Raw genomic sequence first — 16230 nt, forward strand, 5'->3', positions numbered from 1 at the left:
GTGTATGAGTGTGTTTGTGTATGTGAATGTGTGCATAGGTAGACACAGTCTTCAGAAAAAAGGCTAGGATGGGGAAGGCTTAGCTTCACAAAAGTGAAAAAGAGCGGGGGGTTTGTCTGGATTCCCAACTGTGACATGGGAGCCCCAAGTGCCGAGGCCAACATCAGGCTGTGCTGAGAGGGGCCCCTTCCAGAAGCAAGGCGATGGTGCCCGGGCTGTCTTCTCTGAGGTCTGCAGGGCTGCTGTTGTTTGTCCTATGTTCTTGAAGAGGACCATGACATCAGGGAAGCAATGCCATGACATGCCAGTGGGTTGGATTTAAGTGAGGCCAGGCTGTGCATATGCAACAGCCTCACTCTCCCCTCCTGAGCCATCTGGATCCAGTGGCCAGAAATGGATCGGGATGAGTGGAGATGAGTCTGGTCTGCAGTGTGGAGTGCTAGGAAAGGCACTGAGAAGCTCTGGCAGGTCTGGAGAAAAGTGGCTGCCATGATGTTGGGACTGAAGACTGTGTCATATGACGGTTGGTTGGAGGAGCTCTCCTCTGTCAAAGAGAAGACTTAGGCGGGACAACACAGATGCCTTCAAGTATTTGAAGAGCTCATGTGTGCAAGCCAGAATGATCTTGTCCTGCCTGGTCCTAGAGGGGAGAGCAAGGAGGAACGGATGCCACTGTGTGGAGGTTGGCCTTGGCTCAATTCAAAGACAAAATTCCTGACAAGCAGAAGTCCCTCACAGCCAAATGCACTGCTTTGAGAGGTACAGGAGGCAGAGGCTGGATGGCCCTTGGTGGGGAGGCTGTAGATAAGATTCTCTGGACCTGTTGACCTCCCCAAGTGCTCCCAACCCTGAGACCATGTCATTGTCAAGGGAGGAACGTCATGGGATGCTGCTCAAGCTTTAATATGGGAGAGAATGTGTGAGAGGGTGTGGGCATCACAGAGGATATGTATGTGACCATTTGAATAAGGAGTCTGCACATTCACAAGCTAGGTAATGTATGTACAGGGTCATTGATGCTACAGGATTGTATATGTGAGTCTGTACAAATGAGTGTGTTTGTACAAGAGCATGTGTGCGAGAACATGAGTAGGATGCTTGTGTGTGTGTGTGTGTGTGAGAGAGAGAGAGAGAAAGAGGGAGAGAGAGAGAGAGAGAGAAAGAGGGAGAGAGAGAGGGAGAGAGAGAGAGAGAGAGAGAGAGAGAGAGAGAGAGAGAGAGAGAGAGAGAGAGAGAGAGAGAGAGAGAGAGAGGGAGAGAGAAGGGTTTTCTCTTCCCAGCACTCCATTTAGTGCCTCCCACAAAGTAGGTGTTTTAACAAAATGTTTCTTGAATTGAATTGAATGGAAAGTCCATTTCAAAATAGTCTGGAATTCAGGATGAGTGGGAGACATTTCTGAGGGGAATGGAAACTGCTTAAGGACAGGAACAATTTTGTATTTGTCTTTATACCCCCAATGCCTAGCATAATTCCTGGTGAGTAATAGGAACTCAAAAAATCAAATATGTTTGTATCTGTGTATGTGTGTCTCATTGTCAAGTGCATACTCACTCACATGTGTACACATAGTAACATGCACACACCCCATACACACATTCTACACAGGTGAGTGACTGAATGAATGGCGGAGTATTTGTTAAACACCTCTGTACCAGGCACCGTGCTCAGTGAGTATATGTGTGTGTATTCGCACACCCATGTATGTATGTGTACAAAGCACACACATATGCATACACACATACATATATATACATACACATGTGTGTGTATTTTTATATACATATCAATATATGAAAATAGTGTCCCCTCCGTCTTCCCACAGTCCTCCTCTCAGGTCACATGTCTCTCTCCCAGCCTTTGCAGCAGGCCCATTGGTGCCCAGGTGGGCTCAGGTTGGTCCTACTTACTTTGCAAGGATTGACTGGTGCCTCCTGGGCCGACACAGACAGGGATCCAGAAATGATAAACTGGCGGAAGATAAAGGGGGTGTGTTAGTGAGAGGTGGGAGAGCCGGTCTGATGGTACAGGGCTGGAGGGGGAGGGGTCGCCTCTGTTATAATCCTTTCCCCTCACCCACCTAGGGTCACACACAATCCTCCCCACGGAGGACCAAGGATGATGGGCTAGCTAGGCCTCCAGCCATTCCATTCCTTCTCCAGGGGAGGACGTTATTTTTTTCGGTTGTATCTGACTCTTCATGGTCCCATTTGGCCATTTCCTTCTCCAGCTCATTTTGCAGACGAGGAAACTGAGGTAAATAGGGTGAAGTGGCTTGCCCAGGGTCACATTCCTAGAGTCTGAGGCTGAATTTGAATTCAGGAAGATGAATATTCTATGCACTATGGTGACTTCATTTCCTAGGTATCCCTCCCTGGCTACTCCTTGCATGCCCTGCCCCTGCCATGGTATGGGGAGTTCAGTTTGTGTCTACTTGGCCCCAAAACACCTACTTGAAGGGGGGATGGCATTTTAGCTCATATTTTGCCTGCTTCAGTGTTTCCATAGATATAGGGTCATCTCTTTGGCTACTCGCTGCTACTCTTCCTTTTAGCTTTGTCCTCCTCCCTGACCAAGGACTAAGAACACTGTCTCAGGAGTCAGAGGATCTCTGTTTGAATCTATTTCTATCACTCACTGCCTGGGTGGCCTTGAATGTCATTTAACCTCACCGGGACTCAGTTCCCCATAAGACTACATGGACTCTAAGAGTCCTTCCAGTTAGTTATATGTCTATTAACCCATGACTCACCTCTTTGCCACTACTCCATATTTTGCTGGCATTTATTCCTGGTCCCCTTTCCCCTAAGGTCGTGGTTAGTGGCAGGGACAATTAGGACCAGTGTGGCTGTTCTTGACTGGGACCCAGGCTTGAGGACTCACACACACTAGGAGCAGATAGACTGGGGGTCCCATGTGTGGAAGAGGCTGAACAGAAATGAGGGTGGGAATCTCTGGAATGTAAGCACCTTGAGGGCACATACCGAGTTCTATTTTCTCTCTATATCCCCAGCTTCTCTAGCAGTGATAAGTACTTGAAAATGTGTTCAATGAAATTTGATCATGTGACAATAAGAAGAAGAAAGGTTAAGGATGGGAATAGAGAAGGAGAGGGTGGGAGGAGACAGAGACAAAGAGAAAGCTGAAGATGGAAGGATGGACAGTGAGATGAGAGAGGAATTCAAATCGACAAGCATTTATTAAATATCTGTGTGGTGCAGGGTGCTGTGCTGGCCCCGAGGATGCACGGATGGCTCTGCCTCCTTAAACACTTCCTTCATTGCCACATAGCCTGTGACCTGACTGGAATCCTCCCTGCATTCTTGCCCTCCTTAATTTTTTCTGTGCCCTGTAGCTTTTGTAGGGATCTCTTCTTATCCAATTCTTGCATATGACTGATTTTATTTATAAGAATGCTTTGAATTTGTTGATATTTGTTAATATCAGTAGCAATAATATCAATATACTTACTGAAATTCCTCCCCAAAAGGGATATCCTGACAGAAAAGAGATTGCGATGTAATTCCCATATATCGCAGGTACCAGAACAGCCCCAAAGCCAATGTGCATCAGTCCAATCAAGATCTGGATGGCCTGTCAGGGGAGAACACAGTTAAGAGATTTCATTCATATGAATTGAACCTCTTAGGTCCTGCATGCCTGTCCCCTCTCCCCCCCTACATTTATCACCATTTTCAAAGAACACAGAACTTTGAGGGGAAGGAATCTGGATTCTTGTGTTCTTCAGCTCCCACCTTTCCCACTGACTTTTAATGAGGGTTTATTTGAGAGAGTATGGTTGTATTTAAGCACCATTTTATGACCCCTTTCATTCTTTTTAGCCCCTTTGTTTCTGAAAAGAGGCATTTCTTTCTTGGAATCCATTCATAGAAACGACACCAACTTAACAGACATTAATTCAGGACGCATTCAGTCTTAATATCTCTCCAGGACTCCAGCCTCATATTTCTAGTTTTTTGTCTCCTATTCTGTCTGCTTTCTTTTCCTTGGAATCTCATTAATTCAGGCTATTCATTGAAATGTCAAATACTGAAGCTGATGCATAAGTACTTTGGCCACATAATGAGGAAACAGGACTCATTGGAAAAGACTATTGGGAAAGACTGAAAACAAGAGGATCAGATGGATAGATGGTGTCATGGAAAAAATGAATGTGAATGTGGACAGGAATTGGGAGATAATGGAAGGTAGAAAGGTCTGGTATGCTGTGGTCCTCTAGGTCATGAAGAGTTGGACATAATTGAATGACTCTACAACAAAACATCAGCAACAAATTGAATATTGCCACTTTCCTGTTAGACATCTTCCTCAAAAAGTCAGTCAAAAAACATTTATTAAGAGCCTGTTGCATAGTGGGGACTCTGTTAGGCACTGGGATTACAAAGATAAAAATTAAACATTATCTTTACCATGAAGGAATTTATCTTCTATAGACAAAGATAATATACATGTATGTGAGAATATACAAATGTTTAAAAAATAAATATAAGGTAATTTTGTTAACGAGGCATTAGAGGTTGGGAAGATCAGGAAATGACCTAGGAGGCATAGCTTGGGCTGAGCTTTGATCAAAATTAAGGATTCTTAGAGGTGGAGGTGAGGGGAGAGTGCATTCTAGGCATAGAGACAGCCTGTGCTAATGAAGATAGAACATTGAGTTTCATGTGTGAGAAACAGCAAGAAATCCAGTTTAGGTAGCCTCAATCAGCTGGAAAGGGTAACGAGAATGTGAAAGGCTTTAAATACCAAACAGAGCAGTCTGTATTTGATCCTAGAGGTTTATTGAGTAAGGGAGTGGCATGACCAGACCTTTACTTCAGGAATATCAATTCAGCAGTTAATATGAATGATAGATTGAAGAGGGGTGAAATTGCAGATAGATACTAGTCAGGAGACCATTGCAACAAGATGGGAGGTGATAGGGTAGTGGCCTTCTGATGAGAAAGAAGGGGGACAGGGTTGAGAAATGTTGTGAAGGTGAAGCTTACAAATTGAAAACTAATTGGATATGGATGGTGAGGGAGAATGCAGGGTCGAGGATGACTCACCAGCCTCTCAGTAAGCTTCCTATTAGCAAAAGTGAAACCTGTAGGTTTCTGCCTCTTCTGGAGCTCTAGTCAGCTCCAGTATCTCCTGTATGTCGCTGGGTTTTGTCATGAATTAGAAGCCTGAAAAGAAAACTGTCAGGGTCACAGAATGAATTTCCTGTTCTGGGCAAGACAGAAAAATGGTAGGTGGTTATGGGAGGAGGCAGTTAGGTATAGAGTAGAAGAAGACTTAGATTTGGAGTCAGGAGGGACCTGGGTTCCAATCCTATCTTAAAAGCTGTCTAGTTATGTGGTCCTGGGAGAATCACTTATCCTTTTTCACCATCAATTTTCTCATCCATAAAATAAGCATAAAAGCACTGAGATTGATTATTGCCAAATGCCCCACAATGAAGCTGGTATAGCAAAGGGTCCCACAGCTGTATGGGGTCTACTCTTGCAAGGAGTTGGTCAGTCTGGCCCAGAAGTCTAGCCTTGACCAAACTCTGCCAAAGTAATCTAGCCTCAGTTTTACTGCCTTTGAAGGAGCTGGTCTTTGGATTGCCCTCCCTGCTTCTCTTCTGCAGCTGCTATCATGTGGACAGTTCCAAGGTGCTGAATTAGATCAGTAAAGGGAAATTTCAGAGGCAGATTTTGGCCTAATGGAAGGAAGGAGTTTCTCACAAGTTAGAGGAAAAGTAAAATGTGCTGTGTGGGTGACACAAAAACAACAAGACCCCAGTGAGTATGAAACTATTCTTGGTCAGAACTGGACAGAATTTGGACAGAATTTTCTTGGAATTTACCGAGTTTGCCATCTTCACTGGCAAAGACTCTCCCAAGTGAGTTTATGTGGGGCCTTTAGATGCTTAAATAACAAAGAAGGGGAAAGTTTCAGGCAAAGGGGTTTGAGAGAGGATGTTGCAAAAGCTGGCTGATTAGATAAGATTACACATGACTTAAGTGGTCAAACTGGTTTCTGGAATAGGTGAACCTTTGCAGTCTACCAGAACAGATGGTATTACAACAGGGTGTTCTTGTGGAGGGATCATGAGGTGGGAAGTTTGGCCAGGAGGGTCTCTGATTGGTGAGCTAAAGCTTAACACAAGATGGAGGGAACTGTGCTCAGTTCACCAAGATGGAGGGACTAGTATTTATTTGGTTTGTAATCCATAGCTGCCTCAGTATATAAGCAGTAATTTTCCCTTCCTGGAGTTTTTCAAGACATTCTTGGGAGTGTCCTAGAGAGACTTCTCACCCAGGTGTGGGCTCTACCAGATGGTTTGGGTGGTCCCTTCCAACTGTGAGACTGTGGTAATCTGGTATTCCTTTGCCTGCTGGTTGATGGAGCATTCCTACCAGCAGGCATGTGCCTATCAGACCAACGGTGGCACCCAGCTCTCACAGCTTCTGCCATATGAATGTTTCATTGGTATTCAAAGAGAACTTCAACTTACCCCTAACACTTTGCCTTCTTTCCAGATCTTATGTGCCATATATTCTTGCTCACAAGGTGAGATCATTTGGGTTTGGTACCCAGGGTATATCTGAACTTGAGGATGGTTACCAGGATACTGAGATGGATATGCAGGAGGTGGTGGAGGAGAGACAACTTTGGGAGGTACCACAAAGGTTGTGTTCACTGCAGGGCCTGAGGAACTCATTGTACTTGAATTCTAGAAAAATACAACAAAGATCATTTTGCTCAGGGACAAGTGAAGTGGGTCATCAATTTAAAAAGTATTTGATCTATATGTACAATTCTGTGATTAACTGACAACTAAAATTTGTTATAGAGTGCACATATTATGTCATAATGGGCATATAAAATAGATACAATACAATTGTAAAGGGCATAAATATATTCGTATATTGCTACCTAGATATGCAAAGCAATTAAATACAAAGTAATCTAATATGGGAGGGGGGAGGGTCAGGAAGGGCTTCATGCAAAAGATGCTACTTGAGTTGCATCTTAAAGGAAAAGAAGAAATCTGTGAGGTAGAAGGAAGGATGATGTAGTTCCAGGCATGGGAAATAGGAGATGGAGTTAGTATGTGAGGGACAGAAGGGACCCAAGTTTGGCTGGGTCACAGCCAAACTGTGTGGGAAGGTGAGTAATTTCCAGTGAAGATGGAAAGAGAGGTTGGACTCAGTTTGTGTGGAACATTAGAAGCTAAACAATGATGTTTATATCTGATTTTAGAGGCAATAGTGAGCCACTGGGTGTGATTGAGTAGGGGAGACCACTTTCCAAGTATGTTGTAGTGGTGATTCTTTCTGGATATGGTTTGGACTGGAAGGCTACCAAGTTGCCTTCTAGCTCTGGTATTCTATGCTTCTGAGGACCTGCTTTCTTATTTTATTTTATTTATTTTTAGTTTTCAACATTCATTTCCACTGATTTTGGGTTACAGATTTTCTCCTCATCTTTTCCCTACCCCCCACCCCAAGATAGCCAGCCTACTGAATACCCCTTCCTCCAAACTGTTCTCTCTCTTATATCCTCCCCCAGCCCCCTCTAAATTTGTAGTAGGGCAAGATGGATTGCTATACCCCAGTGCCTGTATATCTTATTTCCCAGTTGCATGTAAAAAACATTTTTTTAACATTTGTTTTTAAAACTTTGATTTCCAGATTCTTTCCCTTCTTTCCTCCTTACCCACTGTAATAAGAATGTAAATTTTGAAGATCTTCCCTGCCCCTAGGCTAATGTGCACCTGAAGCCTGGGGTGGGAGGCTTGTTTTTCAGTAGATACTTCTTGATTGGCCAGTGAGTCAATAAGGTTGTTACATTCTCTGAGCCAGGAGAAGGCTATATAAGCCCTGATGTGTAGCTTTGTTTTGGGACTCACTTTGAGAAGTGTTCTGTGATTTGATCTGAATTCTGGGAAGCCGTTGTTGAGAGTCCCCCGGCTTTGAAAAACCCAGAATGTGGAAACCCAGATGTTGACTGGGTATGGATGTAATGGTTGGACAGTTTGGAAATCTGTCTACTTGATGTTTCTGTCTTGATAATTATGCCTGTATACTTTGAGATTCAGGGTGCTGACCTTTTCTCCTGACAAGGTAAACGATATATGTCTGACTGATTAAAGTAAGCTTGTTAACCCATTTTGAGTTGCTTTCCTTTAACAAAGCAGATCCAAGAACCTGTGGTAGCTGTAAACCCTGAGGACTCTTGGGGTGCTTGCTGCTACACCCACCTCCACAGGGAAGATAAGCAATTCAATATAGGTTGTACATGTGTAGTTACACAAAATGTTTCCATAGTAGTTATATTGTGAAAGACTAACTATATTTCCCTCCATCCTATCACACTCCCCACTTACTCTATTTTCTGCTTTGACCCTGTCCCTTTTCAAAAGGGTGTGCTCCTAAACTACCCTCTCCCCAGTCTGCCCTCCCTTCTATCATCCCCCTTTTATCCGCTTCCACCCTACATTCCTGTAGGGTAAGATACCCAAATGAGTGTGTATGTTATTCCCTCCTTAAGCCAAATTCAATGAGAGTAAGGTTGACCCTTTCACCTTCTTGCTCTTTCCCTCCATTGTAAAAGTTTTCTTTTGCCTCTTTTATATGAGATAATTTACCCTATTCTATCTCTCCCTTTCTCCTCTCATTATATTCCTCTCTCACCTCTTAATTTTATTTTTTAGATATCATCCCTTCCTATTCAACTGATCCTGTGCCCTCTGTCTATGTATACATGTACACACATATACACACACTCACATTTGTATTTATACACAGATACACCCTCCTATACATACATATATGTATGCATATACATATAAATGCATGCATACATATATACATATATATTCCCTTCAACTATCCTCATGCTGAGAAAAGTCTCATTAGTTACAATTATCATTTTTCCATGTAGGAATGTAAATAATTCAATTTTAATAAGTTCCTTATGAGTTCTCTTTCCTGTTTACCTTCTCAAGCTTATCTTGCTTCTTGTATTTATAAGTCAGATTTTCTGTTCAGATCTGATTTTTTTCATCAAAAATACTTGAAAATCCTTTTTCTTTGAATGACCATATTTTTCTCTGAAGCATTATACTCAGTTTTGCTGCATAGGTGATTCTTGGCTTTAATCCTAGCTCCTTTGACCTCTGGAATATCATATTCCAAGCCCTTTGATCCCTTACTATAGAAGCTGCTAAATCTTGTGTTATCCTGATTGTGTTTCCACAATACTCAAATTGTTTCTTTCTGATGGCTTATAATATTTTCTCCTTGACCTGAGAATTCTGGAATTTGGCTATGATATTCCTAGGAGTTTTCTTTTTGGGAACTTTTTCAAGAGGCGATTGATGAATTCTTTCCATTTCTATTTTACCTTCTGGTTCTAGAATATTAGGGCAATTTTGCCTGATAATTTCTTGAAGGATGATTCCTAGGATCTTTTTTTGATCATAGCTTTCAGGAAGTCCAGGAATTTTTAAATGATCTCTCCCAGATCTATTTTCCATGTCAGTGGTTTTTCCAATGAGATATTTCACATTGCCTTCTATGTTTTCATTTGTTTGGATCTGTTTTATAGTATCTTGATTTCTCATAAAGTCATTAGCTTCCATTTGCTCCAATCTAATTTTGAATGAATCATTCTCTTTAGTGGGTTTTTGAAATTCTTTTTCCATCTGGGCAATTTGATTTTTTAAGGCATTCTTTTCCTTATTGGCTTTTTGGGCCTCTTTTGCCATTTGAATTAGCCTATTTTTTAAGGTGTTATTTTCTTTTCTTTTTTTTTTTTATTTAAGCAATCAGGGTTAAGTAACTTGCTCAAGGTTACACGGCCAGTTATTTCTGGGTGTGGTGCTGAGTGTCTGAGCCCGGGATTTGATCTCCAGGTCGTCCCAACACTGGAGCCAGTGCTCTTACTCACTGAGCCACCTGGCCGCCCCTAAGGTGTTATTTTCTTCAGTATTTTTTGGTTCTCCTTTAGCAGGCTGTTTGTTGACTCTATTCATGTTTTTCTTGCATCATTCTTATTTCTCTTCCCAATTTTTCCTCCACTTCTCTTACTTGATTTTCAGAATCCTTCTTGAGCTCCTCCATGACTTGTAAGCAATTCATATTTTTCTTGGAAGCTTTTGATGCAGGAATTTTTACTTTGTTGTCTTCTTCTGGTTCCATGTTTTGATCCTTTTTGTCCCCCAAAAAGGATTCTATGGTCTGTTTGTGCTTCCTCTGCTTGCTCATCTTGCCAGTCAATTTCTTGACTTTTGAGCTCTTTGCCACAGTAGAACTCTGCTTCCAGAGTGGGAGAGCTGTGCCCCAGATTGCTGAGGTTTTTGCAAATATTGTCACAGGTCTGAGGAGGGTGCCCTCTCTGCAGCCACCACAAGCTCTGGCATACTGGCGTTCCTCACCCCAGGACCACCACCCAAGACCACAATCTAGATCCAAGCAAGTCAAAGAAAGAACAATTACCTTCTAAATGGTTGCTTCATCACCCTACAGTCTGCAGGCCAGGAGCTCTGGAGGCAGCCACAGGGTAGCAGCTGCAGCTGCAGTGCCTCCTCTACCTTTTGCCCCGGGGGCAGGGGCTGGTCCATGTTCTTCCCTCACCCTGTTCCAACAGAGATCCCCACTGACCTTGTACTTTTTCTTTGATGTTTATGGGTTGAGGAATCTGGGAAACACCACAGCTGCTGATGATCCACTCTCCTGATGTCTGCTCTGGCCAGTCTGTGCTGCTGGCCGGCCCTACCCTGGGTCTGGGACCACACAGCTCAGGAAAGCCTGTGCTCGGATCCCAGCCTAGTGCAATAGACACTTCCTGTTGGCCTGCCAGGCTGCCTTCAGTGGGATATTGTAGCAGCAAGCACCCCAAGCTTCCTCAGGCTTTGCAGCTACCACAGGTTCTTGGATCTGCTTTGTTAAAGGAAAGCAACTCAAAATGGGTTAACAAGCTTACTTTAATCAGTCAGACATATATCGTTTACCTTGTTCAGGAGAAAAGGTCAGCACCCTGAACCTCAAAGTATACAGGCATAATTATCAAGACAGAAACATCAAGTAGACAGATTTCCAAACTGTCCAACCATTACATCCATACCCAGTCAACATCTGGGTTTCCACATTCTGGGTTTTTCAAAGCCAGGGGACTCTCAACAACGGCTTCCCAGAATTCAGATCAAATCACAGAACACTTCTCAAAGTGAGTCCCAAAACAAAGCTACACATCAGGGCTTATATAGCCTTCTCCTGGCTCAGAGAATGTAACAACCTTATTGACTTACTGGCCAATCAAGAAGTATCTAATGAAAAACAAGCCTCCCACCCCAGGCTTCAGTTGCACATTAGCCTAGGGGCAGGGAAGATCTTTAAAATTTACATTCTTATTACAGATTCTCTCTGTCACTTTGTGGGCTCTTTAGCTCTAAAATTTGTTTAGAGTCATATTTTATAGGTATTGGAAGTGGTTGGAGGGGGAACCCAGCAAGTTCCTGCTTTTACTCTGTCCTTTTGGCTCTGCCCTTAAGGTCCTGCTTTCTAAGCAGATATAAATTTTCAAAGAAAATAACAGATTGCTTGGAGAAGTTTCAGTCTCTCTTCTGATGTATGAATATACTATTTATCTGACTTTGGGTAAGTTTTGAACTTCCTTGGATTTGTTTCCTTTTCTGTAAAATGAGAGGGCTCAACTAAATGATCTTTGAGGTCCTTTCCAGCTTCCCAGCATTGATCTGTTTCCTCATTGTCCTAAGAGTTATCAACCCATAGCCCAAAATTGACTGATTCTATTTCTTTCCTCTGAATCACTGATAGGCTGAGTCAGCCCAGGACATTTCTTTCCATTCTGCTCTTTAAGCAATGACCTGCTGAGTAAACTTTGTCCTCTCTGTGGAGGTGGAATGGGGCATGACTAGTCAAATAAAGAACCAGGAAAATGAAACTTAACTCAAATAAACTTAAAAGGGGGGGCAGTTAGGTGGCACAGTGCATAGAGCACTGGCTCTGGAGTCGGGAAGACCTGAATTCAAATCCAGCCTCAGAAATTTGACACACTTATTAGCAGTGTGACCTTGGGCAACTCACTTAAACCAAATTGCCCTGCCTTCCCCCCTCCAAAAAGTAAAAAACAACTGAAAAGGAGAGGCAGATGGAAGAGCTGCCATGTGTCAATATTTATTTGCATAAGAGAGTGATCAGGAAGAGGAAAACGAAACAAGAAAACAACAAAAAAAATTGTTCCAGGAACCCTTATCCTTTCCTTTTCTCAATCCAAATGAAATTGGAAACCCTGGCCTGACTGAGGAGTCTTTTGTGCTAGTAGGAAAGGAAAAATATATTCCTCATTTAGAGTCCCCCTTCCTTAGCAAGACCCTAAGTTAAATGATTTGCATGGTGACAAAACAAGAGAAATAAGGGCTCTCAATAGATTTTTTTCCCTCTGTAACAATGTCTAGCTAATACAACATAAAAGAAGGAGAACTTACATGGAGCTTGGACAGCACTGGATGCAAATTTCACCTCTGGCATTCACTCACTGTTTTGAGCATGGGCAGTTCATCTAATCTCCCCTGGTCCTCACTTTCCTCATTTGTGAAAAATACCTCCACTAGGTTCTACCTAAGGCAGGCTTTTTTAAGTTAAATTAGATCTTGCGAGGCTGCTTTTTGTTATGGTCCTGGGATTTAAGGTCTGCCTAAATGATTTTTACATTCTTGTTCGATAAACACGCTTTCAGAACATAAAGCTTTCTCTCCCAACTACAGAAAGACTTGCGAGTTTCTCCGGAACCAACCTGTCCAGGCGGCGGGGGCTACGCCCCGTACACTGCATTGAAAGTGTGCCTATTCAGGCTGTCCTCCTAAGCCTAGTTTGAAAGAATAATTAAACGAGCTAGAATCTTCAAGCTGACAGATCAGTTAGTCCCAGCCCCTCATTATGTAGTGGAAGAAACGGAGGACCACAGAGCAGAATCGACATGGCTGAGGGTAAACAGATAATAAGTGACAGAATCAGACCTACGGTAGTAGAAACTAGGTCTCTGGCCTCCAGGCAATCTTTGGTCACAGTTCTGCATTTGCCTCATTTAATGCCTTGGTTCCATAAAATGATTTACTTCTCCAGACCCACAGGCAATGTCCAGTAGGTGCCCACAGATCTCTCTGGGATTCCCTGGGGGCTGATCTACTAGGGAAGAGGATGAGGCACCAACTTTGCCATGACACACACTCCCTCCCAGTCATCTTCTTCTTGGCCACAATTACCTTGGATTATGCAAGGAAACCACCATTAGATAAAATACTCACTGTATTCTATCACGGCCGGCTTCTTTCTCTCTTCCTTCACCTGCTCTGGGTCTCCCTCACTGCTGTCAGTGTGCGTTTACTGGAAAAATGAAGTTCCTGACGGTGAACAGCTCATAAAGAGCTTATGGCTTTAATGAAAATCCAAAGTCTACTTCCTTTTCCTCCAACCTGCCCACAATCTGAGATTCTTCCTGCCCATATCCCTTTACCTATATGAATGGACAGTGTTTACCTTAATTCAGCATACATACATACATAAAACACAACAAATACAAATCAACATAAATGAAATCAAATACATAGGATTAAATAGGAAATCAAAAGCCCTTTGTCAGAAGAGTGTTTGTTTTTTTTTAAATGCATAAAATAAAATACATAAGTTTCCGTAAGAAATCAAAGGTTAGTGAAAATAAAGATGCATTTTTTTTCCCATCCAAGTTTACTGACCCCCTGAAATCTGTCTGGGGAGCATGGGTTTAGCTCCCTGTTATATTGTGGATACTAGTTTTTTTTTTTTTCTTTTTGGAAGGGAGGAAGGTAGGGCAATTGGGGTTAAGTTGTTGCAAGGTAACCCAAATCACATGCCACCTGATTTAGAGCCCACTATTAAGCCACCATTAAGCCCCTTTATAGTTATCTTTGTTTTTGTCATAAACCCTGTAACTGCTTGTAACAGCTTAAAGGCACAGTCTTGGGTAAGAGTTACCCAACGCATAGTCTTCTGCTCCCTTATCTATTCTTAAGTTAGGACTTTCCTAAATCAGTAAGCCTTGAAACAGCAGCATGTATAAAGGATTATGGTAAAAGCCTGTATAGCAAGTCTATCCCATGCAAGAGACCACCCTGTTCCAGGATGCTGACCAAGCAGGGTCCCCCACACCCTTCACCCAGAACATGACCCCAGCCTGTTCGGGGAAATCCACTGCCCCTGTGCCCTCCACCCTGTTCTAGGAATGACCCTGGTCATGCCATTGTACCCTTGTGCCATGTTTTCCAAATTAGCCCTGAACTATGGATCCAACCAATGGCTGTTCTTGGCTTCTGTATGTCACTGCTTATGCTAGCTTCCCTCCCCAATTGGGGTTTTTACCTTTATAAATTCAGTCCGTACCCCAATATGGGGCTGCCTGATTTGAGTGTAAGGCAGTCAAGCGCTTGATCAATAAAGCTACATTTAAATTATCTAAAAGCCAGATCTCGGTCTTGATCTTATTCTCTTTACAACAATGTGACTTGCCCAAGGTCACGTGACTAGTTTTTGTGTCAAATGTCTGAGGGCAGAACATTTTTTAAGTGCCTGCCACTCTGTACAAATATTATCTCATTTGATCCTCACAACCCTGGGAGGAAGGTTCTAGTATTATTATTATTATTCCCATTTTACAGATGAGGAAAGCGAAGTAAAGGTAAAGTAACTTGGCTAGGGTCACATAGCATGTAAGTGTCTGAGGCCAGATTTGAACTCAGGTCTTCCTGAGTCCAGGGCCTGTGCTCTGTCCACTGTGCCACCTAGTCCCTGCCCTCAAGGCATTATAGCTTACATTCTTTTTTTTTTTTTTTAATTTAGGAGCTTACATTCTGTTGGAGGAAGACAACACATTAAAGAAAGAAGAAAAGAGGATGTTGGGGGAGAGATGAAGGTTTCTTGAGTAGGGGCATGGTAAAGAAAGTCTGCAGAGGCGGGGGTAGTTTCAAGAGAAGTGAAGGTATGGGTTGGTCTGGGCAGCCTCCTTTAAGGGGAGGTACTGGGAAGAACTAGTCAATCCAAGGGAGAGGAGGAAGGGGCAGAAGGTGCTTCCATTTCGAGAAGGAATCCAGGGTGGAGTGATCTTTTTGGATGAATAAGTTTCTACAGCAGGGAAGGAAAAGTCCTGTGACAAGTTGGGGGTCCAGCCCGCAGAGGGAGGAAGACCAAGAGGATATAACACATGGCCCCTGTTCCCAAGGAGTTTACAATCCATTGGTGGGAATGGAGACGTGTAGAGGACTCGAGAACCCTGGTTTGGGGTTTTCTACCCTCTTTTGGATTATGTTGTAGCAACTCCCCATTTTGTGAAGATCCCCCATCTCTCCCCATCATAGGAGAGCTTCCAACAGAGCCCAGGCAGCAAACCTACCAAATAAAAACCTGCCCAAGCCTGCTCCTTGAAGCCCATGGCCCGCCCTTCTGTCCATTTCTCAAAGATTTGGTAACTTTCCAGTTGGGCAACAGATTGATCCCTAGGCAACAGTTATTAAGCAATGCTGTCCTTTGGCTTCTGTATTTTCCCTGCTTTCTCCCCTTGGTGACACTGATGTTGCTTGGGGCTGCCTGATTTGGGTACATGTCCCCTGGCAGTCCCTGGGTTAATTATGCTCCACAAAGAAATTCCATTTAAATGAATAATGGTCTCACTTGCTGTCATTGTGTTACAACAATATACCCACCCACCCCATACAGGAAACCTGGGAAAGTGAGGGATCCCTGTTCCATCCCCTTCTTGCGCCATTATATTGAACCTGCCTTCCCACTTGCAAGTACAAAATTCCTAATACTCCAGGGGACCTGTGACCACACATATGTGTGGGTAATACCTGTCCAGATGCCTCTCTTGTCTGAGTTTTCCAGTAAACCTTACATAGAGGTCATTAAGATCACAGCATTGGAGCTATAAGGGGCTGCAGAAGCCATCTGGGCTGACCCCCTCCATTTTCAAATGAGAAAACTAAGACTTGGGGAGCTTGTGTCTTTCCCAAGGTCACAGAGTCAGTAAGATTTGAACCCTGGTGCTGTGGACTAGGGAGCCAGTTCTCTTTCCAGCACGCCATACTGTTTTACTTGAGATCTTTTTCGTATTTCCTGGTACCAATTCTGCTCTCAGGATGTCCATATGTTATCACTTGATCTTGTCCCATGACTACCTAAAGT

General features: G+C 43.1%; 1 protein-coding gene across 1 annotated transcript in view; it reads right to left on the reverse strand.

Moving 5' to 3' along the window:
* The window catches only part of LOC138177394 (membrane-spanning 4-domains subfamily A member 8-like), a 13745-nt gene extending 7035 nt beyond the window's left edge, over positions 1–6710 (reverse strand). The window contains exons 1-3 of the mRNA XM_069108575.1: positions 6504–6710; positions 3470–3592; positions 1909–1968 (exon numbers count right to left, since the gene is read on the reverse strand). Coding sequence (XP_068964676.1) covers positions 1909–1968; positions 3470–3592; positions 6504–6710 — 390 coding nt within the window. The remainder of the gene's footprint in view (positions 1–1908; positions 1969–3469; positions 3593–6503) is intronic.
* Positions 6711–16230: the final 9520 nt, after the last annotated feature.

Source organism: Petaurus breviceps, unplaced genomic scaffold, assembly GCF_028583685.1.
Source record: "Petaurus breviceps papuanus isolate PSGF00001 unplaced genomic scaffold, PetGlider_PUasm1.0 90397, whole genome shotgun sequence".
NCBI classification, from domain to species: domain Eukaryota; kingdom Metazoa; phylum Chordata; class Mammalia; order Diprotodontia; family Petauridae; genus Petaurus; species Petaurus breviceps.